General features: G+C 35.7%; 1 protein-coding gene across 1 annotated transcript in view; it reads left to right on the top strand.

The window, feature by feature from the left end:
* The window catches only part of LOC128208685 (kinesin-like protein KIF16B), a 56930-nt gene that overhangs the window by 6843 nt on the left and 22931 nt on the right, over positions 1 to 27156 (top strand). Inside the window, exons 4-10 of the mRNA XM_052912233.1 lie at positions 4436 to 4552; positions 8870 to 8902; positions 13978 to 14158; positions 14737 to 14806; positions 15285 to 15357; positions 16433 to 16500; positions 22706 to 22812. Of these exons, the coding sequence (XP_052768193.1) occupies positions 4436 to 4552; positions 8870 to 8902; positions 13978 to 14158; positions 14737 to 14806; positions 15285 to 15357; positions 16433 to 16500; positions 22706 to 22812 (649 nt within the window). The remainder of the gene's footprint in view (positions 1 to 4435; positions 4553 to 8869; positions 8903 to 13977; positions 14159 to 14736; positions 14807 to 15284; positions 15358 to 16432; positions 16501 to 22705; positions 22813 to 27156) is intronic.

Genomic DNA, 27156 nt, shown 5'->3' with positions numbered 1-27156 from the left:
AAACATGGTTATTTTTTCCGTCAAACATAAAGATTACTCATAAAACTTCCTGGGAGTTGATTTTATAACAAGGAGATTAACTTTATTCTTTCCTTATAAACGAAAACCTTATTTTATCTTTTTTTTCCAAAGTGCTCAGACATTAAGTGGTGATACAAATGGACTATTAGCACTAGGCTTCTAATGTTTATACACACAGGAACATTTTAGTTCCCTTTCAAAGGGCATGCATATATGTACTGAACAGGATTATTTTATTCTGATCTTGTAGAAAGAAATTAATCAAGATGAAAAAAATCATATCATTTTTTGGAAACAAGAACATAATTATACTCACAATTGAGGCTAGAGTTTACCCCCTCCACTCCCCCTCCCTCAAAAAATTAAATAAATAATATAAATTAAATAAAAATATATATATAATTAAAATAGTCCCAAATCATTGTCTGCATGGCTATAAGAAAAAAAAAACAGAAATAATGCCAGTTTTTTTCAGTTGTTATTTTAAAATGTCAATTGGATGACTTAGTGCTTATAATTAGTGTTAGCGTTCTTCAAATTATATATTAAAGTTGGATTACTTTGTTATAATGTTTTTTTTTTATTAACCCCAATTTTATACTCAATTTTTTAAAGTTTTAATATATATAAACAACAAGAAAATGTGAAGAGTTGAATCATTGAAAACTGAGATTCTGGACCATGGCTTATCTGAGTGGTATTTAAGTTATGTTCCAATATAAGAAAATCAAATACTTAAAAAGGCGTCAAGCCTTTCTCTTTGACATTGCCTTTAAATTCCTGCAGTTTCAGTGTTCGCCGTCTGATAAGCTTTTATATTGAAATCTTATCCAAAGTCAAACAAATAAAACAAATATTAAAGATTTGATAATAAAACCACCATTTCATTTTTTATTCATTTTTACCGATGATATGGCATTTTGGTACGAACCTGTTCGAAATTATATCTTATATCGGAAACTGATGTGGGCTGTGCAAATAAAGCCACCCTTACAAACAAGTGTACTACCTGTAAAACGCTTTTCAATTGATTAAACAACTTGTGATGGAATTTTATGTTTGATTGACATTTGATGAATGCCCTTTCCAGTATAATCGATGCTGCAGTGACCATAGAGTTTCAAGCAAATACTCTCTTTTCTAATTTCACTACCCCCACAAACCATCCCGGCCAACCATTTATTGTTATTGTTCTTGAAGTGAAACTGGTCCTTTCCCTCATTCCCCCCTCCTCACCTCTGGCTCTGAATCACTTGGAGTTTTTAAAGGGCAGTTTAGTCAACTGCTGTTAATATATATATATATATGCTACTAGGTAGAGAAATACAATTTAGTGTTTATTTAAATACCAGTTAAAAGTGATCATTAAGTTAATGAGGCATTTCCGGGCTGATAAGCACTAAATTGTTTTATGAATGACCTGTCAATACTTTTTTCATAATCGGAAAATGTCACTCATGTACAAATATAAGGGTCAATTAAGGTAAACTATAATGGTATTTTCAGCTAGTCAGTTTTATTGGAGAACATGTTGAGAATATTGTCATAGCCTTCGTGTCGTTTTCCACATCATTGTGCTAAAGCTTTAAGGTCATAATTTGACAAACACTGTTCAAGATATTTAAACTAATGGCACACATATTGCCAGAGACAATACACACGTATAGTAAGGCCCATAACTCTTGTTTGTATAGTTGTTTAGTTACGGCCCTTATTTAACTTTAAGGAACAACACCGTTCGAGCATTGTCATACACTTAACGGAGCAGAATAAGACTGGTTTATTGTGTTTTCCTAAGCGCTTCTTAAGGTCTACAGAAAATTGCATGTTTAAAATGTCTTTTTCCACATGTTTTAAATATCGTTTATAACTACAACAATTACATATTTGAAAGGGTTTTACATGTTTTTATTATCATATATATATGGTGATTGTAATTTACCACACCCAAAACCAAAGATACTTTTTCGTCAATAATTGAGGTCTTAATTTTAAACTTGACGTCATTAAAATATCTGGTCTCATTCTCAATCAATAAATATTTTCATGTGATTGAAAATTGATTGTATTACATAATTGAACATGACAATCCTAGTATGATTCATAATTCTCAGTTGGAACAGAAATGTATTATTAAGGCCATCAATAAAAAAATGTTGGTTTGCGGTGCTCCTACCCACAATTTTTGGGGTGGGTAGGTAAGGGAGGGATTTTTTTTCTTTTTTACAGACGACAAAGGCAAATCTATATGACCCTAAGTCTGATGTAAGGGACATGCATATTTTAGATAACAGCACTGAGAATTCAACCAGAGAACCATTGCAGGGTTTGCAGATTGGCAGTACAACACGGTTGTGGTCTGTAGAGCATCAAAGGACCAAACGCGAAATTGGCCCAAAGAAACGAAATGAGACAACAACAAAAAAATAATAAAAAAATAAAAATTTAAAAACAAAAAACGGCAGCGGTAGCGATAAAAAAGATTGGGTCGGGGTTAATTTCGATGAGTCGGTCGGAGCACAGCAAACCAACATTTTTTTAATGATGGCCTAAACAGTTTAATATTCTATTCAGTATTGTCATTACAAAGCCTTTAAAATGAGACTTCTGTAATTATTTGGTATTCTTTTTTGAAATTTTATTCTTTTCCATGTGAAGGTTTTCATCATACTGTGTTTAGAGATCACGCTTACCAGTTGTAATTTAATTGATCAGTGGTGATTATTGATGAATTATTAACCAATTTGTTGTCAGTTGAATGTAGCTTTTGTTCTGAAGGGATACCTATTTGTATATCATTGTTCTACACTTAAAGCCCCAGTCACATTGACCTCCCGTACTGTTAAGGATCATCCCTGACTTAAATTTGGCCAATCCTAAGGGTCAGTTTAGTGTGTAAGATCCGCATTGGATCTGGGCTTGTCTGACACTGGTCCTGGATGGTCTGGGACACCACCCTGGTAATATTAAAATTACAAATAAATGCTATTCAGACGTCACGGACTGTCCAGGAGGAGTTTTCAATTTGGGGTAGTCCAGGACAGTCCGTGTAGCAACCCTGTTGGAACAGGGTGGGTCCGTAGTGACAAAGTGTTGATCCTTGGCGATCCGGCATGTCGTGTTGGACAAGGATCCTGGAGCACTCCGGACCATACACAGTTAATAATGGGCAAAAGACAGATGAACACGGCCGGATGCCGTGGTGGTACCGCAGTGTTGGCTCCATGTTGCTCCATGTTGCTCCAACGATTATTCATCTGTTGACTGGTGCCTAAAAATGTTGGGTCTGTGACTATGTTTTGCAACTGTTAGACTTAAATTCACCTATGATCATCCCAGATTGAGATATCTTTTGATCCAGGATGTGAGTGTAGCTTAAAATTAAGGCTTTACTTGAAATTCTTTTTGTATAGATCGGAATTATTTTGTATGGAAATAAGCCTATTTTATGAAATAAAACAGTATCATGCACAATTACTTCAGCGATAATAATGTATATAATTGTTTGCCCTTACATTTTGCAAATTTTGTCATGTTAATCTGCATTGAATGGATACTGTCCTCAGTAAATATATTTTTAGTAAAAAAAAATATGAAAAAGAGACTTGTCCACATATTTTATACTGAAGATAATTAATTTTATTTTCAAACATTGATAAAATTGATGAAGTTGACTTGCTATAATTGCTGAACAAAAACCCAAACTGTAACTGTCAGATACTTATTTAAACAGAATTTTGTAATTTTAAGGCTAAAATCATTCCATTTTCAAATGCATTACTATATAACGACACGGTACGCCTCTCGGCAGAATAGAGCATTTCATCTTTAAGTTACATTTTACTATAAATGTAAACGGCGCAGCTTTTATTTGGACATGTGATGACGTTTTATCATTGTTACAACTATTTTGTTCACATTTGACAAAATTAATTTTTAATCACTGTCTTAGCCTATGGTAGGCATGACTGAGTCCTGTAAAGGACGGGTAAACAAAAGTGCCAAAATGGATTGTATCACGCTAATGTGTAAAAAAACAATAACATTTAATCAACTCTACTAGTTGATTTAGAGGGGGGCTCACCAGGCGCGCAACCCCTCTAAAATAGTCCAAGTTTACTTTTTATGTCAATATCGGAGAAAAAAAAAGTAATAAGCTCATTATCATTTCCGACTACAAATTGTTCAAATTTTCTTGATGGAGTAATCCCAAATCCCTATGCAAACAGTTTATACCATATACTTTCGGTTCTGAGAGAGGGGCGCATGTCAAAAGGTTGCGCCCCTAAGTTATGCCCCCTCTAACATCAATTCCTGAATCCGCCCATGTACTCATATAAAATTCCAAAAGTATTGTTTAATTTCTCTTTAAAATATTCAACCCTCAGCAACGTGTGATTACAAACTATTTCAGGTCTTCAATGATCTTGGTGCAGAGGTTCTCCACAATGCGTTCGGCGGGTTTAACGCCTGCGTGTTCGCGTACGGGCAGACGGGCTCTGGCAAGACACACACAATGATGGGATATCCGGTAAGTCAGCTTACAGCATAAATAACAGAATGTTTTGTTTAGGTATAATAATGTCAGCTTACAACATAACTGGAAAAATAAATCATGGAATTGCAAAAAAGTAAAACATCGATTATCCAAACCAACATGTGGCCCAGTCTTTAGAGTCAGTATAATGTATCTCATAGTACTAATAAAGTGACTTTTACTTGCGAAATAAATTACACATTATAATCTGGGAAACCATTATGCTCTTATTTTAAAACGGGCTGAGAGACAGCAACAAAGTTAATTCATTTTATCGTGAAAAATGATGTATTATCGGCCTCATACTAGCTCCTGTTGACAATTTTGGCTCCTTTTGTGGAAATAATGTATTTGCCGTTTCTAGTCCCTTTAATTACGTTCTGTTGGAAAATAATCTGTTTTCAAGGTTAATATCAGAAATTTACCAGCAACATGCCAAAATTTTCTTAAAATGTGCTTTTGTGTGTCTGCCCGGGTTCAAAAAATGAGCAATTATCTCCAATACCTGCAGAAAACAATATGTGCCATGTAAAATTCACATGGAACCAATTATTGGCTCAGAGTAACTCAGTTTACACTGATTGGAGTTATTTATCGAGGAACTGGCATGAGTGATTTTGACAACAAACATGCAGAATGGAGCATAATATTGTTAAAGGTACAAGAGCGTGAGATATAATCCCCCAACCCCCCTCAATTTAAGGATTTCGATACCCAAAGCGTTTGTGAATGGAAGATTTGGTTTATTCTTCAAGAATCAAACTTTTTAACATTCATTGATCTTTGCTGTATAATTTTCAAAGCATTCTTGCTCATTTCTAGGCAAAATTGAAATTCTAAATTTTAATCAAAATGACAATCAGAAAGACCCTGGCCCCTAACAACAACAACAACAACAACATCAATAACAAGAAAACGTTACTTTTGAGCAATTGAAATTAAATGACTTTAACAAACATTCTAGACAGCAATAGCCACATTCACAGCCATTGACCTTTAGTAACACTTCTAAGCGTAAACTCCCAAATTTCGATGAATTTTTTACCTGTAGCTGGAGTATCATCATTCTCTTGTTAGTGCTTCCACTGCTTTAAGTCTTTTTGTTGCTCCTTGGAGCATCTGGCTACACACAAATAACTCCGCAGCTGTTCCTGTTCATACTCTCTGTGTAAAAAGGGTATTAATGTCCAGACTCTTATTATGTTCAGTGCTCAGTTCATACTCTCTGTGTAAAAAGGGTATTAATGTCCAGACTCTTATTATGTTCAGTGCTCAGTTCATACTCTCTGTGTAAAAAGGGTATTAATGTCCAGACTCTTATTATGTTCAGTGCTCAGTTCATACTCTCTGTGTAAAAAGGGTATTAATGTCCAGACTCTTATTATGTTCAGTGCTCAGTTCATACTCTCTGTGTAAAAAGGGTATTAATGTCCAGACTCTTATTATGTTCAGTGCTCTGTTCATACTCTCTGTGTAAAAAGGGTATTAATGTCCAGACTCTTATTATGTTCAGTGCTCAGTTCATACTCTCTGTGTAAAAAGGGTATTAATGTCCAGACTCTTATTATGTTCAGTGCTCAGTTCATACTCTCTGTGTAAAAAGGGTATTAATGTCCAGACTCTTATTATGTTCAGTGCTCAGTTCATACTCTCTGTGTAAAAAGGGTATTAATGTCCAGACTCTTATTATGTTCAGTGCTCAGTTCATACTCTCTGTGTAAAAAGGGTATTAATGTCCAGACTCTTATTATGTTCAGTGCTCAGTTCATACTCTCTGTGTAAAAAGGGTATTAATGTCCAGACTCTTATTATGTTCAGTGCTCAGTTCATACTCTCTGTGTAAAAAGGGTATTAATGTCCAGACTCTTATTATGTTCAGTGCTCAGTTCATACTCTCTGTGTAAAAAGGGTATTAATGTCCAGACTCTTATTATGTTCAGTGCTCAGTTCATACTCTCTGTGTAAAAAGGGTATTAATGTCCAGACTCTTATTATGTTCAGTGCTCAGTTCATACTCTCTGTGTAAAAAGGGTATTAATGTCCAGACTCTTATTATGTTCAGTGCTCAGTTCATACTCTCTGTGTAAAAAGGGTATTAATGTCCAGACTCTTATTATGTTCAGTGCTCAGTTCATACTCTCTGTGTAAAAAGGGTATTAATGTCCAGACTCTTATTATGTTCAGTGCTCAGTTCATACTCTCTGTGTAAAAAGGGTATTAATGTCCAGACTCTTATTATGTTCAGTGCTCAGTTCATACTCTCTGTGTAAAAAGGGTATTAATGTCCAGACTCTTATTATGTTCAGTGCTCAGTTCATACTCTCTGTGTAAAAAGGGTATTAATGTCCAGACTCTTATTATGTTCAGTGCTCAGTTCATACTCTCTGTGTAAAAAGGGTATTAATGTCCAGACTCTTATTATGTTCAGTGCTCAGTTCATACTCTCTGTGTAAAAAGGGTATTAATGTCCAGACTCTTATTATGTTCAGTGCTCAAAATATGTGCCTGTTTTGCTTAATTGCGGAAGAACAATTATTACATGTTACAGTTAATTTTATGGAGTATAAAACCTCAGGAGGGGGAGGGGGGTTTCCCCCAGAATATCACTGGGCTCTGAAACCCTTTACCCATGCAACATTATTTGATCAGCTAATGGAAAGTGTTTTAGAGGATAATTTGTTTGTTTCAGTGTAAGATCGTTATGTATTTCACCGAGTGAGCACCAAATGATAATATTTCACGAGTGGCCGAAATTTTGACTTTTGGAGTTCACGAGATGAAATATATTACAATCTTACATTGAAACAGACAATTTTTTTATTAAATGTCTAAAATTTGAGTAAAAAGTCATTTAATTACACTTGTAAGTATAACGTGCCAATTGTTTTCCCTGGGCGTGCTGATGTTTGATTTGGAACTATTAAGTAACTGGTCAAAAGTTCATGAACTAATAAATTATCACAATAACAGTTCATGAACTTTAATACTTGGTTCATGAAATTCATAAAAATTCTTTCACAGTTCATAAACTTATTTAAAAATTTTGGAAAAGTTTCATGAACATTTTTCGCAGGAGAATAAGGCTAAAATTTCAAAACAGTGAAAAAAATCAATTTGATATTTTCACTGTAACAAAATTTCATTTCACTGATAAATCTCTATCAAACACTGGAATACAATTTATAGTAAATTGCTATACATTTAGAACAGTCGTTAATTTTGGAAGTTACAATTTTTTAAAAATATTGGCATTAAAATGTAATTTTATGATCTTGTTAAAATGATATACAAACTAATTATATTTGGGTTTTTAAGTTATTCTATGGGGTCTTTAATATGCATTGAAATGATGAAAAAAACAGCGAAACTTTTTGCAAAGGTTTTGATATATTTGCATATTTACGCGAATTAATAACCATATTTTGGCAAGCATGTTTGCCTTAAGCACTTAACATTCATTAAGTATGTTTTAAGAATGTCGGAAAAGGATGTTAATTAGTTGTAATATAAGTGTATATCAAAAACATCAGTGTGAAAAGTCAAGATTTTATAATATAAATCTGCAGGGGATGTTGTAATTCATTCCCAGGGTGTAAAGTTTGCGCAAATACATTCATATTTGGCTGAATCGAACCCTTTCATATTGGACTTAAAGGTTTAATTTCATCTTCTGATTTAATCACGCGGTGTCTGTTTGCAATAATCGATCTTCAGTTATACAAATCACCAAGTCCATTTTTGCGTAAAAGTAATTAGAGGTTTTTCCTTATAATTTGATAGAATTTCTGTAGTTAATACAGGAAGTTATTTATTTTACAAATCAAATGAAGTCATGATTGCTTTTATAATAATTAATCGAGTCAAGGGTTCTTTTAATGACAATTATTCAATTTAGAGATTGGAGCATTAATTTTCTCGTAAGCAAAATATTAATTTAATCAACACTTTTCTTAATAGTGAGTGTTACATTTCTGGTCTTTCGAACAATTAAGTAGGCACTGACACTGCCCAGGCCAGTCTGCAGACCTATTGTTTTAGTGGACCCTATAGAATGCTTACTTTTAATCTAATCCTTTAGCAGAAAATGTCTATTTACTCACACACTGAACATTAAATTACCAACTTAATATAAAATCAATTAATGACAATATTGAAACCTTAATTTCTAAACAATTGAATTAGCTTCCATCTTGTAATCCCAGACACATTTAAGCTTAAAGCAATATATTAGTTAATAAATTGATATTTATATAGTTTTATATTTGACATTGATCTTTTATTACATTTGTGTATTTTTTCTTCTGATTTCAGGGTGACGTAGGGCTCATTCCAAGAATTTGTGAGGTTTGTATTTTACAATTATTATAACCTTCGATCATAACATGGGTTAGTGTTTACTTTAATATCCATGTATTCACGCAGGTGCATGCCCTTAAAGATTTGATAGGTTCCCCAGTAATAATGTCTGCAGTATACCACTGGAATACCAGTGGTATGCTGGTGGTATTTAGCCAATGGTATTTCAGTGGTATACCAGCGGTAAATTTTGGTGAACTAAACGTTTACCGCTGGTATTTCAGTGGAATTCCAGTGTATTTATGATTACCACTGGAATACAGTGGTATTCCACTGGTATTCGATCCACTGACATTTTTACTGGGGTTATAATATTGCCTCTCTCTTAGGCTTGGTTTTTCAGATATGATACTAATTTAAAGAAAGTGCTGGTTCTTTTAATCTTTTATTGAAAAGAATATGTATTATATATCAGAGACTTAACCCTTCATTTTCATTAAAAGGAGAATACAAATGACCTGTGCTAATACCATTCCTGTCAATAAGATGCGCTTTGAAAAGTCTTAAGTAATATATTTTGCAATAAATTACACATATAACCATTGATTGAAACATTTATATCTTACCAAGGGCTTGAACATTTCTATGTTGGCGTTGGCGAAGGTCAAGTACCTTTGATTAATTTTAAGTAGAAGGTATAGCGAAAATCCTAAATATATATACTTACATTTACCATTTGTCGAGAAAAAAAAGATAGATTGGTCCTAAAAAATATTTATATTTTTTTCTGGTTGAACAGCCTGCAAACAATTGGGCTGGTACTGGGGGATAGGAAGTTTTTCGTGAGATAGGAAGTTTTTCGTGAGATGGGATGGTAAATTGATTTTTTTTGGCATTTTAGGTTAATAACTATATTTGGCTTATATACATGCAGGCAAGAACTTTACTGTTTTACACTTTCGTCTCTTTTGCAGAGCCAATTTTTTAAATAAACAAAAAATCATTTTTATATTTTGATTTATTTATTCTGTTTATTTACTATGAAAAAGTAAGTTCAGTCTGTTAAACCTGAAACATACATATTTTGTTAGGTCTTGTAGAAAAGAACGCTGTCCAAGGGTTTTATGTTTTGGAATAGTGGTTTTAAAAGGCGTATATGTGTTTTTCTTGTACAATTTTTATCAAATATTTTCAAGTTACCAAACAAATCAAAATGGGATGACCTTTGATCAAAATTTATCAAATGAATAAGTTGAATTTGATTATAGCATTTCAACCATTCAAAGTCGGCTATCAGGGCAATATTTGTATACAAAGTTTTCTCGATTAGCAGCGTAGGTATAATTTTGAACTAGTGCCCTATGTAGCATATTCAATGAGATTAATTTAACTCATTTTATCACCAAACTGCAAAGTGGGAATATTAGACAAATATGGAAACAATACAGCTGTCAAGCGAAATGTTTCAAGATTAGAGCAATAATTTTCACCTATAATGGGGGTCCCTTGGTTTTGAAATTCGGTGAGGGTTGCAAGTCAGGACGTTTAAATGTTTAAACAATGGTCAGTTTGAATTACTTCTGTAAATAAAACCTGGTAAAATTTTGACTGATTTAGGTCTCATGTTTTCAATAATTTAGTATTAGGGTTCATTTGATTAAAATCAACCCAAATTACAGGCTTCATAATGTATAAAATTACTCTGATTATGCATTTTCCTATATTTTTAAGCTGGAAGTCTGTTAAATCATTTAAAAAAAACTTAAGTGTAGCTATTTTTTATCTATTATTAACATGAATGTTTTTATTTATGAAGTTTATAAATCTTACCACAGCTGTATTTATACAAAGTTGCTTAAAACGCAAACAAATCTTTGAAGTTTTTTTTTACTTTAATGTTTGAATAATTTTCAATCTGTCTTTGATTTCTGAAAATTTGAGCTCTGTAAACTACAAAAATATATAGATGTTGTAAATACCTTTGATTTGTGGAGAACTTTAACTTAAATGTAAATATTTGTTTAAATTATTTACAAACATTCAAGAGTGGTAATACACTGTGGGGTTGAAAGGAGACTTTTGTTCCATACCTTATATGTGTTTAATGGCGGTCAAAATATATTCTCTTTTTTAAAAAAAACACATTAATACTTGGAAGTTTTCAATCATGTTGTCTAAAATGCGTCTTGAACATTTTTGAATGCCTGTATCAAATCTATAACATTTTAAGTGAATATGTTATTCTTGCAAAAAATGTTTATATACAACTATAATAGTAATGAAATGAATATTGGGTCCATTCCAAAGATCTCACCAACAACAATTTATACTTCTTGTACTCGTTACCTAATTCTACTGGAGGTAATACGGAGTTATTCCCCCTGAATATGATTATAGTTCTTGCATTTATACTTTAGGTCGTAAGTTTAAAATAATGCTTCAGAAAATCTTCATTAAGGGGTTTGGAGCAGTTAATGAAGCCATCAATTGCCCATTCTTAGTCATAAAGATTTTACACAATGATCGATGTTCTAACTGGCTTTGAAACGATCAAGCCCATTCTTAAGTCATTATGATTTTACACAATGATGTTCTAACTGGCTTTGAAGCGATCAAGCCCATTCTTAGTCATTATGATTTTACACTATGATGTTCTAACTTGCTTAGAAGTGACCAAGCCCATTCCTATAGTCATTATGATTTTACACTATGATGTTCTAACTGGCTTTGGAACGATCAAGCCCATTCTTAGTCATTATGATTTTACACTATGATGTTCTAACTTGCTTTGGAACGATAAAGCCCATTCTTAGTCATTATGATTTTACACTATGATGTTCTAACTGGCTTTGGAACGATCAAGCCCATTCTTAGTCATTATGATTTTACACTATGATGTTCTAACTTGCTTAGAAGTGACCAAGCCCATTCTTAGTCATTATGATTTTACACTATGATGTTCTAACTGGCTTAGAAGCGACCAAGCCGATTCCTATAGTCATTATGATTTTACACTATGATGTTCTAACTTGCTTAGAAGTGACCAAGCCCATTGTTAGTCATTATGATTTTACACTATGATGTTCTAACTGGCTTAGAAGTGACCAAGCCCATTCTTAGTCATTATGATTTTACACTATGATGTTCTAACTGGCTTAGAAGCGATCAAGCCCATTCTTAGTCATTATGATTTTACACTATGATGTTCTAACTTGCTTAGAAGTGACCAAGCCCATTCCTATAGTCATTATGATTTTACACTGTGATGTTCTAACTTGCTTAGAAGTGACCAAGCCCATTGTTAGTCATTGTGATTTTACACTATGATGTTCTAACTGGCTTAGATTAGTACACGTTTTCAGCGGGTGGGGAGCTAAACTAAATTATGATGTCATGTCTGTAAAGTTGTAAAACGGCAACGATTGAGCATGGTACTTATTTGGGGCCAATAGGCAAGCCCATTGGCTGTAGATATTCAAAATAATATTTAATTTGATGGACTTGGAATAATTGATTCAGTTTTGTTTTTGTTTGTACTTAATATAAAAATTACGGCTTTACCCAATTTTCTTATTATTTTCTCCCACATCTTATACTTGCTAGCCTATTATCTATGGTCACATTTTGTGTTTGACTGTCAGTGAAATTAGTCAGCAATTTTTAGTCAATATTAAAGTTCTAATCTGTGATAGGCCCTAAGGTCCCAAATCTTGTTAAAATTTGGTCAAAAGTCACCTTAACACTCCGTAAGAGCTTTATTAAGCCCGGGTCTTAACTGTTGCGAAAGACCCACCTATTTGTCACAACTTACCGATTATGTTCTAAATCGTATCAGTTCGAGACGGTATTAAAAGAGAAAATTGGTTTGACTTGTTTGTTTACAAAACCTTTCAATGTTAAATCACTCTTGCTCTCGCATATTTAATTTTTCACAGATATCTAATTGGCGATTACTATTTCAATAAATCTTTCAATACATAGTTTTTATCTGCCATTTTCGTTATTTAGCACCTTTCAATTTATTCGGGCTAAATTTGGATCAGTTTCCTACCTACAGCAATTGCCTTATAGTGAAATTCCAGTTTTTACTTATCGTTAACCAAGTTTAGATCTGTTTTCTATCTACAGCAAAATTTTGCCCAAGAGTGAAATGAACAGAACTATATTCTGGTCAAATTGAAGCAATTAACCTGATCTGTATCGAACAAATTACATTATTTATTAAAAGGAATTTTGCCATCTTATTTCTAGCTTCAATCTTAAAGTAACACTCTTATTTCAAAATAAATACATACACATGTATAACAAACATTAATTTTGACTGATAAACCTTTAACTATACTAACTAAATAATGCATTTATGGAAAATATTTCTTACTTATAACAAGATTATAACCGTGTTTAATAGCAGAAAGCGCAAACTTTTTAAATGATTGGTGAATGCTAAAAGATTTACTTTGATTTACTATAGTCTCATAAGGTAGAAATACTGTGTTTTATGCTCATTTCTTTCAAATTAAACTCACTTTCCTTCATAAGAACCATTGTTGTCGACATTCATTCATCCTTATTGGAATATTAAAACAATAGTATTAATTGTGGTAAATCTTATTTGGGAGTAAGAGTGCATCTTTAAGCTAATTGCATATTATTAATGGTCTTTGATATATTTTCCAAAATTTGCTGAAAAAGTTTTGAACTAAATAAATAATGAGCCAATTGATCAGCACTTTGTTAAAATTAACAACGTCGTTAATGGCATCGTTGTTAACTTTGAAATGTTAACTTGTAGATGATGTGATCATATGTTCATACAAAGCAAGTACAGCTGAAACAATTGAGTCAAATCTTGTTTAGAATACTGCAGATCACACGTGTATCCATGAAACTCCAAAAGCATTAAATATCGCACGGTTAACAATTATGATGTTAACAACGTCATTAATATTAACAAAGCTCTGAACAATTGGTTCAATGTTTAAAACACATTCATATTGTTCACTAATGGTTCTTAAGATAAGTGTGGATGACATTTGAAATATTTACATAAAGCAGTGGTTTATAAAAATAAAATAAAACTTATAATGATTTTCAAAAACTTTTAATTATTTTGTGTGTTCCAGGGTTTATTTGAGCATATCCAAGACAGCGGAGATGACCATGTCACTAGTCGTATCGACATCAGCTACTTTGAGATTTACAACGAGCGTGTACGGGACCTTCTCCAGCCCGATCTGCTAAGACAGAATGAAAACTACTCGCTTAAAGTCAGGGAACATCCGAAGGAAGGACCATATGTCAAAGGTTGTATTTTGGGAAAAAACTCTCCAACAAACACACCATAGAATTCGCTTTTTTCTCGAGGAAAAGAGGAATAGTTGTGGCAAAATTATTTCAAAATCTTTGCAGACTAATGTTTCTTTTCATTTTTGCCTTAAAATTGTATTTGTTGCAAACAAATCTTTCCTAAAATAAATACTTGAAATGTAATAAGAATTCTGTAATGGTGAGAGAGGTCTAGTGGTTTTGGTGGCCAACACTCACCCAAGAGGTTGTGGGTTCCCAACCATTAACACCAGCACTCGTCCCTCGTTCCTACCTAGGAAACAGACTTGAGCGTGAATCTATAAGCTGTCAGCTATTGTCACAATCAAGTTTAATGAAATTAGTTCAAACTATTACCTAAGTTATCTGTTATTCAATTTTAAGAAACTCCTTAACCTGTTTCATAAATTAAGGCTTACCATGTATAATTTTTGCTTGGTTTCTGATATAAACAAGTATGAAAATGAATTTTAATGCTATAGAGTATGAAAACCTGTCATGGAATTAAGTTTCTTATTTGTGTAAATTAATTTATAAATCTTGTTTTGCCTTTTCAGGGTTGTCATGGCATCGTGTGAAGAACAACGAAGAAATCCAGGCATTACTGGAGAAGGGAAATGAACACAGGTGACGAGAAGTTTGTGATAATTGTGCGCTTTATTAATCTGTGACAATGAGTCCAGTGGAAATATTCACTGTAGAAACAAACATCGAAATTAAACCAATTGTTCTGAATAACAATATGATGAATTGAGTTAGAGAAATGTTTGAAAGATACTTAAAAATAGCTATGACTGTTTATGAGGCAGCATACCTTTTAAACACTGGAAAAGTCACTCAACCCTCCACTGTGGACTCATTTTTGCCGACAATGTCACTTAAAGGGACTAGACACCAGATGAAACCATGAAAATGATCCAAGCATTTAATGAAGTTGATAAAAGAATCACAAATACATGTTAAATTTTACATTTAGTGGTTAACCTGAGTGCCTTATTTCTGTTTCTTTCAAATGAATCATTTTAATTCAATCACATACCAAATATGATTTTGGATGAAACAAAACTTTGATTTAATTTACCGTTATTTATTTTTTCACCTTCAGAGTCACAGCAGAGACGTACATGCATGACCAGAGTTCCCGAAGCCACGCGATTGTTACCATCAACTTTACACAGGTTCTTCATGATTTCAATTACAAGGAATATCACCATTTGCAGCTCTTTAATCCTGCCAAGGATGTGAAGATATCCTTATTGCTTTGGTGTCATTACCATCTTTAGCACTTCAAAAAAAAATCTCGTATATTTGCTGCTGCATAAAACTTCAAATTGATCATTTGTTCATCGGATTTGCCGCACCGCACCTATTAACTGATAAAAACAACAAAAAAACAATTTGCGCTCGGTCATATTTAATTTGGTTGCATTGATTTTTTATTACTTCTGTATTTACCCTATTTTCTGAATTTCTTTTACCAAAATTTTAACCTGGAAATTCGACTTTGTATTTTTATTGAAAGTATTTTCATGCTATACATTCTTCTTGAGCAAACTGTCCTTGTGTATAGACAAAATCTGGTTTGAGTAACTGCAAAATAGCTAACATTTGTTTTCAACATTTTTTTTGTCGAGAATATTTAGCAGGACGCACCGTTGTTATTGTTTTACGATATTAATTTACAGTTTATTTTCAGTTTTTCGTAATGTAAAACACATGTTTTATAGGTAAATTATTGTCATAGACAATGGATTAAAGTGATATTGAGTATGCAACATCATTCTCACAGCATCGAAGGAAATACTTATGTATAAGTGTTTTAAGTAATTTTTTTGTTTTGTACTGAGAGCAAAACTTATCTTCAAACACCCAGACACACAGTAACAACCATTTTACATGATTTTGTGAGTATCTTTTTTTACTCTAAAATGCATGCTCTTCCTAATCGACTGTAATTTACTTATTCAATTTTATTCAAATTTCAATACAACTTCATATTACTGTACAGCATATCGGAAATTTTATCACCCTTAGCTTAATAATTGTTCCCTCAACGGTCAAGGTTACGCTTATCTTACAGATTAATTGATTTTTAGTCTGACAAAGTCCGATAGGGGCATTTGCCATGATCCTGTGACAGCTTATGCTTATAGCAAAGAAAGGGTTCTGGGGGAAGGTATCATAGTTGCGAAATAAAAATGACTTTAAATTATAAAATGTTGTATCGTTAAAATGGTAAACTGTTTATTTCAGGCTCGCCTGGAGGAAAACCGTCCCAGTGAGATTGTCAGCAAAATCAACCTTGTCGATCTGGCTGGAAGGTACCCAAGTTTTCATATCTAAACAATATAGTGTCTGTTTTTCAAAATGAATGTAGGTGTAGATTCACGTGGATATCAAACTCAACCCTTCCTCTGCAGGTTGACTTTTCACTGTCTTAGCTATAAAAGATAGCTAATGGCTGAGTGCATCTGGTGGGAATCAAACTCACAACCCTTCCTCTGCAGGTTGACTTTCCACTGTCCTAGCTATAAAAGATAGCTAATGGCTGAGTGCATCTGGTGGGAATCAACTCACAACCCTTCCTCTGCAGGTTGACTTTCCACTGTCCTAGCTATAAAAGATGGCTAATGGCTGAGTGCATCTGGTGGGAATCAAACTCACAACCCTTCCTCCACAGGTTAACATCTACTGTCCTAGCTATAAAAGATGGCTAATGGCTGAGTGCATCTGGTGGAAATCAGACTCACAACCCTTCCTCCACAGGTTAACATCAACTGTCCTAGCTATAAAAGATAGCTAATGGCTGAGTGCATCTGGTGGGAATCAAACTCACAACCCTTCCTCCACAGGTTAACATCTACTGTCCTAGCTATAAAAGATGGCTAATGGCTGAGTGCATCTGGTGGGAATCAAACTCACAACCCTTCCTCCACAGGTTAACATCTACTGTCCTAGCTATAAAAGATGGCTAATGGCTGAGTGCATCTGGTGGGAATCAAACTCACAACCCTTCCTCTGCAGGTTGACTTTCCACTGTCCTAGCTATAAAAGATGGCTAATGGCTGAGTGCATCTGGTGGGAATCAAACTCACAACCCTTCCTCTGCAGGTTGACTTTCCACTGTCCTAGCTATAAAAGAAAGCTAATGGCTGAGTGCATCTGGTGGGAATCAAACTCACAACCCTTCCTCCACAGGTTAACATCTACTGTCCTAGCTATAAAAGATGGCTAATGGCTGAGTGCATCTGGTGGGAATCAAACTCACAACCCTTCCTCCACAGGTTAACATCTACTGTCCTAGCTATAAAAGAAAGCTAATGGCTGAGTGCATCTGGTGGGAATCAAACTCACAACCCTTCCTCTGCAGGTTAACATCTACTGTCCTAGCTATAAAAGATGGCTAATGGCTGAGTGCATCTGGTGGGAATCAAACTCACAACCCTTCCTCCACAGGTTAACATCTACTGTCCTAGCTATAAAAGATGGCTAATGGCTGAGTGCATCTGGTGGGAATCAAACTCACAACCCTTCCTCCACAGGTTAACATCTACTGTCCTAGCTATAAAAGATAGCTAATGGCTGAGTGCATCTGGTGGGAATCAAACTCACAACCCTTCCTCCACAGGTTAACATCTACTGTCCTAGCTATAAAAGATGGCTAATGGCTGAGTGCATCTGGTGGGAATCAGACTCACAACCCTTCCTCCACAGGTTAACATCTACTGTCCTAGCTATAAAAGATAGCTAATGGCTGAGTGCATCTGGTGGGAATCAAACTCACAACCCTTCCTCTGCAGGTTGACTTTCCACTGTCCTAGCTATAAAAGATGGCTAATGGCTGAGTGCATCTGATGGGAATCAGACTCACAACCCTTCCACTGCAGGTTGACTTTCCACAGTCCTAGCTATAAAAGAAAGCTAATGGCTGAGTGCATCTGGTGGGAATCAAACTCACAACCCTTCCTCTGCAGGTTGACTTCACTGTCCTAGCTATAAAAGATAGCTAATGTTTGAGTGCATCTGGTGGGAATCAAACTCAGAACCCTTCCTCAGCAGGTTGACATTCCGCTGTCCTACCTATAAAAGATGGCTTTGTATCGAGACAGTTTAAGTGCTGCTTTATGCCTTTAGAAGGCAGTAAATTGCACCAAAAATCACTGTATACACTACATGCAGTACTATTTTTTAATGAATTTATGGCCTACGTTTTATTAACTATAAGGGAAAATATTTGTACTAAGCATTTTATCTCAGTTTTGCAGTATTAAAAGTTGAAGTTTGCAGACTGAGTTTTAAATCTGACCTGAATTTTATCAATATGGTACACGGGTATATATATATATTAAAAGATAAAGTATTTTAAGTGCTTGAAAGAAAACATAAATTTTAAATTTAAAGTTAGGCTAAATAACTCTTTGACATAACAGCCATGTTTTCAATAAAATAGATTTTATGTAGATGATATATTTTATGTAATATGGTCTTAGGAGTTAACTTATTGGGGCTCTTGAAAATGCAAATACTTAAATATTTGTTTTACCATCTGCGAATCCTACATTGAATATGGATTAGAGTCAAGTCCTGAATGATGCATGATAGTTATATTTTACATGTTAAAAGATAGCTAAATATTCAAGTGAAAAAAGTATTTGAGTACTCGAAAATATCTTCCATTCGGTGATTTTTTTGTTCAGTGATTTTGTGGGCCGAAGTCTTCTTAAACATTTGAATAAGACGTTTCATGCTTATTTTCCTAAGCTGTGTGTTAGAAAACATTTTTTTGAAAGGCACAACTCAAAAATGTAAACACTCTTTAAATGAAAAAGTTGAATCAAAAATGCTGATACTGAATTAGTCTCAAGAAGTTGGAGCTTTTTCTTTCAATACTTGGCCTTATTTATTTTGATAGGGTATACTCACCCCAATAAATGATGTCAATATTTGTGAAATCAGGTTATTGAACTAAGTTCAAACATGTGTTTTCTACTTTTTTGAAATCTAATATTCTGATGCTTTTAAGAATTAAATACTATATTTTTCTCAGTGTGAGGGGAATTTATTTGATATTCCAATTGAGGACTGCATGGGGGTTGGGGGTTAGTATTGTATCCCAGTTAAGGACTGGGGATGGGGTTGGGGGTTAGTATTGTATCCCAGTTGAGGACTGGGGATGGGGTTGGGGTTAGTATTGTATCCCAGTTGGGGACTGGGGATGGGGTTGGGGGTTAGTATTGTATCCCAGTGGAGGACTGGGGATGGGGTTGGGGTTAGTATTGTATCCCAGTTGGGGACTGGGGATGCGGTTGGGGTAAGTGTTTCCATGTCATATCCCAGTTGAGGACTGGGGGTTGTGGGTTAGTATTGTATCCCAGTTGAGGACTGGGGGTTGTGGGTTAGTATTGTATCCCAGTTGAGGACTGGGGGTTGTGGGTTAGTATTGTATCCCAGTTGAGGACTGGGGGTTGTGGGTTAGTATTGTACCCCAGTTGAGGACTGGGGGTTGTGGGTTAGTATTGTATCCCAGTTGAGGACTGGGGGTTGTGGGTTAGTATTGTATCCCAGTTGAGGACTGGGGGTTGTGGGTTAGTATTGTACCCCAGTTGAGGACTGGGGGTTGTGGGTTAGTATTGTATCCCAGTTGAGGACTGGGGGTTGTGGGTTAGTATTGTACCCCAGTTGAGGACTGGGGGTTGTGGGTTAGTATTGTACCCCAGTTGAGGACTGGGGGTTGTGGGTTAGTATTGTATCCCAGTTGAGGACTGGGGGTGGGGGGGGGGGGTTAGTGTATCGGTCTTGTATCCCAGATGAGGACTGGGGATGGGGTGGGGGATAGTGTATGAGTGTTGTTTCCCAGTTGAGGACTGGGGATGGGGTGGGGGATAGTGTATGAGTGTTGTTTCCCAGTTGAGGACTGGGGATGGGCTGGGGGTTAGTGTATCGGTCTTGTATCCCAGATGAGGACTGGGGATGGGGTGGGGGATAGTGTATGAGTGTTGTTTCCCAGTTGAGGACTGGGGATGGGGTGGGGGATAGTGTATGAGTGTTGTATCCCAGTTGAGGAATGGAGATGGGACTGGGGGTTAGTGTATGAGTGTTGTATCCCAGTTGAGGAATGGGGATGGGGCGGGGGATAGTGTATGAGTGTTGTTTCCCAGTTGAGGGATGGGGTGGGGGATAGTGTATGGGTGTTGTTTCCCAGTTGAGGACTGGGGATGGGGTGGGGATAGTGTATGAGTGTTGTATCCCAGTTGAGGACTGGGAATGGGGTGGGGGATAGTGTACGAGTGTTGTTTCCCAGTTGAGGACTGGGGATGGGGTGGGGGATAGTGTATGAGTGTTGTTTCCCAGTTGAGGAATGGGGATGGGACTGGGGGTTAGTGTATGAGTGTTGTATCCCAGTTGAGGAATGGGGATGGGGTGGGGGATAGTGTATGAGTGTTGTATCCCAGTTGAGGACTGGGGATGGGGTGGGGGATAGTGTATGAGTGTTGTTTCCCAGTTGAGGAATGGGGATGGGGTGGGGGATAATGTATGAGTGTTGTATCCCAGTTGAGGACTGGGGATGGGGTGGGGGATAGTGTATCAGTGTTGTTTCCCAGTTGAGGAATGGGGATGGGACTGGGGGTTAGTGTATGAGTGTTGTTTCCCAGTTGAGGACTGGGGATGGGGTGGGGGATAGTGTATGAGTGTTGTTTCCCAGTTGAGGAATGGGGATGGGGCTGGGGGTTAGTGTATGAGTGTTGTATCCCAGTTGAGGAATGGGGATGGGGCTGGGGGTAAGTGTATGAGTGTTGTATCCCAGTTGAGGACTGGTGATGGGGTGGGGGATAGTGTATCAGTGTTGTTTCCCAGTTGAGGAATGGGGATGGGGCTGGGGGTTAGTGTATGAGTGTTGTATCCCAGTTGAGGAATGGGGATGGGGCTGGGGTTTAGTGTATGAGTGTTGTATCCCAGTTGAGGAATGGGGATGGGGCTGGGGGTTAGTGTATGAGTGTTGTATCCCAATTGAGGAATGGGGATGGGGGTTAGTGTATGAGTGCTGTATCCCATTTTAGGACTGGTGATGAGGGTGGGGGTTAGTGTATGAGTGTTGTATCCCAGTTGAGGAATGGGACTGGTTGTAAGTGTATCAGTGTTGAACCCAGTTGAGGAATGGGAATGGGGATGGGGGGTGGGGGTAAGATTATCAGTGTTCTATACCAGTTGAGGAATGGCAATGGGGTTGGGGGAGGGGGTAGGATTTTCAGTGTTGTATACCAGTTGAAGACTGGGAATGGGGTGGGGGAGGGGGTAAGTTTATCAGTGTTGTATACCAGTTGAGGAATGGGAATGGGGTGGGGGAGGGGGTAAGATTGTCAGTGTTGTATACCAGTTGAGGAATGGGATTGGGGATGGGGGAGGGGGTAAGTTATCATTGTTGTATCCAGTTGAGGAATGGGAATGGGGTGGGGGAGGGGGTAAGTTTATCAGTGTTTCATACCAGTTGAGGAATGGGAATGGGGATGGGGGAGGGGGTAAGATTGTCAGTGTTGTATACCAGTTGAGGAATGGGAATGGGGTGGGGGAGGGGGTAAGATTGTCAGTGTTGTATACCAGTTGAGGAATGGGAATGGGGATGGGGGAGGGGGTAAGATTGTCAGTGTTGTATACCAGTTGAGGAATGGGATTGGGGATGGGGGAGGGGGTAAGTTTATCATTGTTGTATCCAGTTGAGGAATGGGGATGGGGTTGGGGCTAGTGTACTTTGTATAGCACTGGCAACGGTGCATCTGTTACCTGTTTTTAACCTCCTTCAAAAACATCATTTATTACTTTGTGGTTGGGGGAGGAGGGTATGGGGAGATAGTCATGTGACTTACCACTTGCTTTCATAACCCATAAGCCCATTTACTTTATTGACTTGTTTTAAAACACTTTGAGTTGTCAAAATTTTCACATTATTTAAAGTACCTTCTCTGATTTTCAACAATGCAACTTCATCCAAGTTTCTGCTCTCTGATATGCCTGTCATTGCCACAGATTAGGATCAAGGGTGAAATATTAAATAGCATGGTGTGGCTTGGTAACACAGAAACAGATAAATACAATCTACTTAGCTACAAAAGTGAAATTGGCAGCATATTTAAAATGGCCAGCACTTGTCAAAGAAATGTTGCGATATCTCTGTACCCTTTAACACCTGTGTAAGTAGGGGTTCTAGGTAACAAAGGGCCAGTTTGGTATGTGGTAAAGGTACACGAATGCTTAAATATGAATGTGAAATTGCTTTGATTGAGTTTTTGTTCAAACATTTGCATTTCAATTACTTAAGATATTTAACCCATATTAGAAAGAAAAAATGTTGGTTTTATTTTTTGAAAGCATGTCGTCTTTTCACAATGTATGCGAATTAAACGTCATTGTGACAGGTGGAATATCTTTAATGTAAAAAGTATATTTAAAGGGACATATATTGAAGCATTTTCTCAAAATTTCATGCAAAAGACAAACCTAGTTGTTATATTGTAATGGTGTATTTTTCAGTGAGCGTGCAGATCCAAGCTCAAAACCCGACTTCAGGAAGCGACTCACAGAGGGGGCCAATATCAACAAGTCACTTGTCACTCTCGGATATGTCATCAAAACTCTAGGTTAGTAATTTATAAGAGGGTGTATTCTTACTTCAAGTACTACTTACAATGCTCTTGAGTTCTGAATATGACTGGCAATCATTAAGAAAGAATAGTTCATGAAATAATGAGAGTTAACAGAAGGGAGAAGAAGATGGTGTTTTAAGCTTTTAATGTCAACTTTTGAAATACAGAGATAAGTCAAGACATCAGTTGCTCTGTCCGTTAAGAGCTGTTAGTTTGTTGTTTAGCCTTTCTGTCAGTTGCTCTGCAAATTCAGCTGCCATTTGTTCTGTCAGGTTGAGCTGTCTGTTGTTTTGTTATATAGCTGTCTGTTGTGTCGTGATTGAGCTGTTGGTAGGTCCGTCATCGAGCTGTCAGTTGTTCTGCCAGTCCTTCTATCATTGAACTGTTGGTAAGTATGTCATTGATCTGTCAGTTGTTCTGTCATTGATCTGTCAGTTGTTCTGTCATTGAGTAATTAGTCATCTGTTATTTTGTCATTGAGATGGGTGTTGTTCTGTCATTGAGATGGCTGTTGTTCTGTCGTTGAGCCCTCTGTTCTTTTGTTGTTAATATATGGGAATTGTTCTATTATTGAGCTGGCAGTTGTTTTGTCATTAAGAGGGGTGTTGTTCTGTCATTGAGCTGTCAGCTGTTCTGTCATTGAGCAGTCAGTTGTTTTTGTAATTGAGTTGTCAGTTGTTCTGTCATTGAGTTGTCAGTTGTTCTGTCATTGAGCCCTCTGTTCTTTTGTCATTAAGATGGGTGTTGTCTGTCATTGAGTTGTCAGTTGTTTTGTCATTGAGTTGTCAGAAGTTCTGTCACTGAGTTGTCAGAAGTTCTGTCATTGAGCCATCTGTTCTTTTGTCATTAAGATGGGTGTTGTTCTGTCATAGAGCTGGCAGTTTTCTGTCATTGAGGTGTCAGCTGTCAGTAGTTCTGTCATTGAGCTGTCAGTTGTTTTCTCATTGAGCTTTTATATGTTCTGTCTGTCCTTAGGTCTGGTAGTTTGTAGACATTGGCCTGTTTGCACAGCAACAGAGAGATTGGCTTGTCACTTAAGACTGTAAAACTTCAGGAGTAGGGTGCCCTATGATGAACAGTAGATGATGGTTAAGGTAACCTGTGATGCTGAGCTGAGTCTTACCAAAATTTGTTCACAGATTAAAACCCGAAATGTTTCTCTCAACCTTGATGTTCATGAAAACTTATTTATTATCCACCTATTTATAACAAAAGTCCATTTAGTGGGCATATTTTGTCTAACAAACATCTCTCAAACTCGATATTTGTTCAATATATGTTTTTAAGAGCCCAAGTTATTTCGTAATATTGAATAGATTAATAACTAAAAATGATAATTAGTGTCTGATCTCTAAGTTTAGTAGAATCTGGTAGGTCAGAATGATATACAAAAGCTGAAGAAATAATAACCTCCTTGGAGACATTTGGAGCCCATTCCCTCCATGAATAATAATCGTTCAGAAGGCTATACAAAAATGATTAATGTTATAATTAATTCTTCATTAACATACGCTTTTTATATGGTATGAAATAAGTATATATAAAGAAAGTTAGGACAATATGTATTTTTATACCATAGGAGGTTTTTCATGAAGCTAAATAAAGGTGGCTAGTCTGTAAAAAAGTGGGCTGGATTCTTTTAATGGCTCAATGGAAAAATGAGCTTTAGAAACCTAGAGATATAATATAAACCATGAAATGTCTTCATAACATGTAATAAATGATAATAATTCCATTCCAAACTGCTAATATCATGCCTGGGTGTAAAGGGCTTATGAATGGATATTGAGTACCCTGTATATTTTAACACAATATCGGAATGAGAAGTGACATCAAACATGATAAATCACTTTCTTTATTGCCTGTTATATATTTATCTGATAGCGAATATGAAAAATGAAATCTTGTCGAAACTTTGTATTGACAAAAAGCACACAGTTGTTTCTTTGTAAAAACGTTAAGCAGGCGGTTATTTTTTAAAAAGAGCTGTATATATGTATATATTTATATACATTTTTAATGGTAGTGAATAACCTTATTTTGTATAATTGTCACTCCGAGTATTGTTTTGTTAAAGAATGAATTTGTGTGAGGGCTTTTAAGCATATATATAAGGGCTTGAAATAAGCATTATAAGTTTGATTATTAAGGGAATGACTCAAGTGAGACTTAATTATACAGATCCTGTTGTTATTGTTATTATTATCAGGTTCTTGTGATTAAGTAGAAAATATTAGCATTTAAAAAAAGACTGAATTTCTTCACTTCCGCTTTTTAGGCTTAAGAATTAGTATTTGAAATATAAATATTTTTAGAATAGATCAAAAGTATATACCTTAAAGCTAATAACCATTTTCCTAAGGAAATAATTGGCGCAGAAGTTTTATTTTCATTCGAGTTCATTTTTGGAGTAGGAGGGTAGGGGTGGGGGATGGCATATAGGAGGGGGAGTGCGTACATGTAATTGGGGTGGGGTTGGGTGGAGGAAGTTTGGAGAGGGATTGTCTTTGTCTTTTGGAACCTGTTGATTTAAACAAGTCCCTGATATATATATCAGCTCATCTGATATGTGAAGAAATGAAGTTGAGGTATTGTTATACTCTTGGTGTTGTTGTATTCTTCAGAATAGTGCATTTTTTTAACCTTGGCTGTAACTTAAAGCTGCACTCTCACATGCTCACAGTTTTAACCTTGGCTGTAACTTAAAGCTGCACTCTCTCATGCTCACAGTTTTAACCTTGGCTGTAACTTAAAGCTGCACTCTCACATGCTGACAGTTTTAACCTTGGCTGTAACTTAAAGCTGCACTCTCACATGCTGACAGTTTTAACCTTGGCTGTAACTTAAAGCTGCACTCTCACATGCTCACAGTTTTAACCTTTTTTTATTTTTTGGTCTTAGAATCAGCTCATTTTGGCTTCAGTGCCTTCAATTTATTCCTATAAGATAACTCACAACTCAACAGATCTGCCAACATTTCATTTTTCTTAAAGTGTTTTACCATAAAACATCAGTTTTCAAAATTAGATATGAAAAACTATGATCTGCTCTTTTGTCAGCAGTCTTATATCACTGGTTTCCAGACATTTACACAAAATATCTATTCCATTTCAAATTGTCATTCCAAGAAAAAGTTGTCAAAGCAACCAGTCTATGAGACTCAGTTTTAAATTAAATTCAGTATTCATTTTGCCCGAAAATACTGACATGTGAATCAAGGTCTGTAACTCTAATTTGAATGATTTTTGATGTATGCCCTTTTATTGAAAACACAACAATTAAATGCAAAAACTTAACCTTGACCATAACTTAGAAACTGTTGAAGATATTCAAGTGAAACTTGGTACATATGTTGCTGGAGAAAATTCTGCACAATATTTTGTACCTTTTTAAAAAAAATACCACTCACACAATCAAATGCAAAACCTTAACATAATTGACCTTAACTTAGAAACTGTTCAAGACATTCAAACGAAACCTGGCACATATGTTGCTAGAGAAAATAGTGCGCATGTAAAGCAAGTCCCATAACTCTGGTTTTAATAACTTGCTTGTAATGCCCCTTTCACAAAAATATCAAGCAAACTGGCAAGTAAAAGTGTTCATTTAATGGCTTTCTTGTTGTAGTTAAACAATAATTTAACATGGTGAAAAATCATGCAGAGGATAAAAGTCAATGTACTGTTAAAAGCCCCTCGATATATAGCGTACTAATAAAAGCAATTTAATGCGGTAATGTACAATATTGGGTGAGAAAGAGTCCAATTATTTCTCATTGTATCAACTTTTTAAGTAAACACTTCATGTTTGCTAAATTTCACTTACAAATTGATAAGCAATTGGCGTACATTCCTGTCCCTATATAGATCTAAGCCAACAAACCCATGTCTTAAATACTTTGTCAATATTGGCATAGATTTATGTAACTTTTTAAACAAAACGTTGTAATAAACTCAAGGGGATAGATCCGGCATGTATAAAAAGGTCATGGTTTAACAACAGGGAGTTGGAACGAGGACCTGTAGGGGGCATAAGTAAAACATTTATGAAAGGGAGTAAAAGATGTTAAATATAACATTACAGTTATCCCACAGAAATGGAGAAAAAATTCTTTTAGTCTTAATATGACCACTTTGTATTTAACTAATGCTTTAAAGCTGCGCTCTCACAGATTGATAGTTTTGACTTTTTTTGTACATTTTGTCTCAGAATCAGCTGTTTTTGTTACCAATGCCTTCAATTTATTTATATAAGATATCTCTCAATAGAAGAGATCTCAATCGTTTGGGAAAAGTGCTGAAATTCCATTTTTTCTTAAGACCACCAAATTTCCGTTCA

The sequence above is a fragment of the Mya arenaria genome, chromosome 11 (assembly GCF_026914265.1).
Source record: "Mya arenaria isolate MELC-2E11 chromosome 11, ASM2691426v1".
In the NCBI taxonomy this organism is placed as follows: Eukaryota; Metazoa; Mollusca; class Bivalvia; order Myida; family Myidae; genus Mya; species Mya arenaria.
Note: the sequence above shows the minus strand (reverse complement) of the source record. Positions and strands in the feature narration are given on the sequence as shown.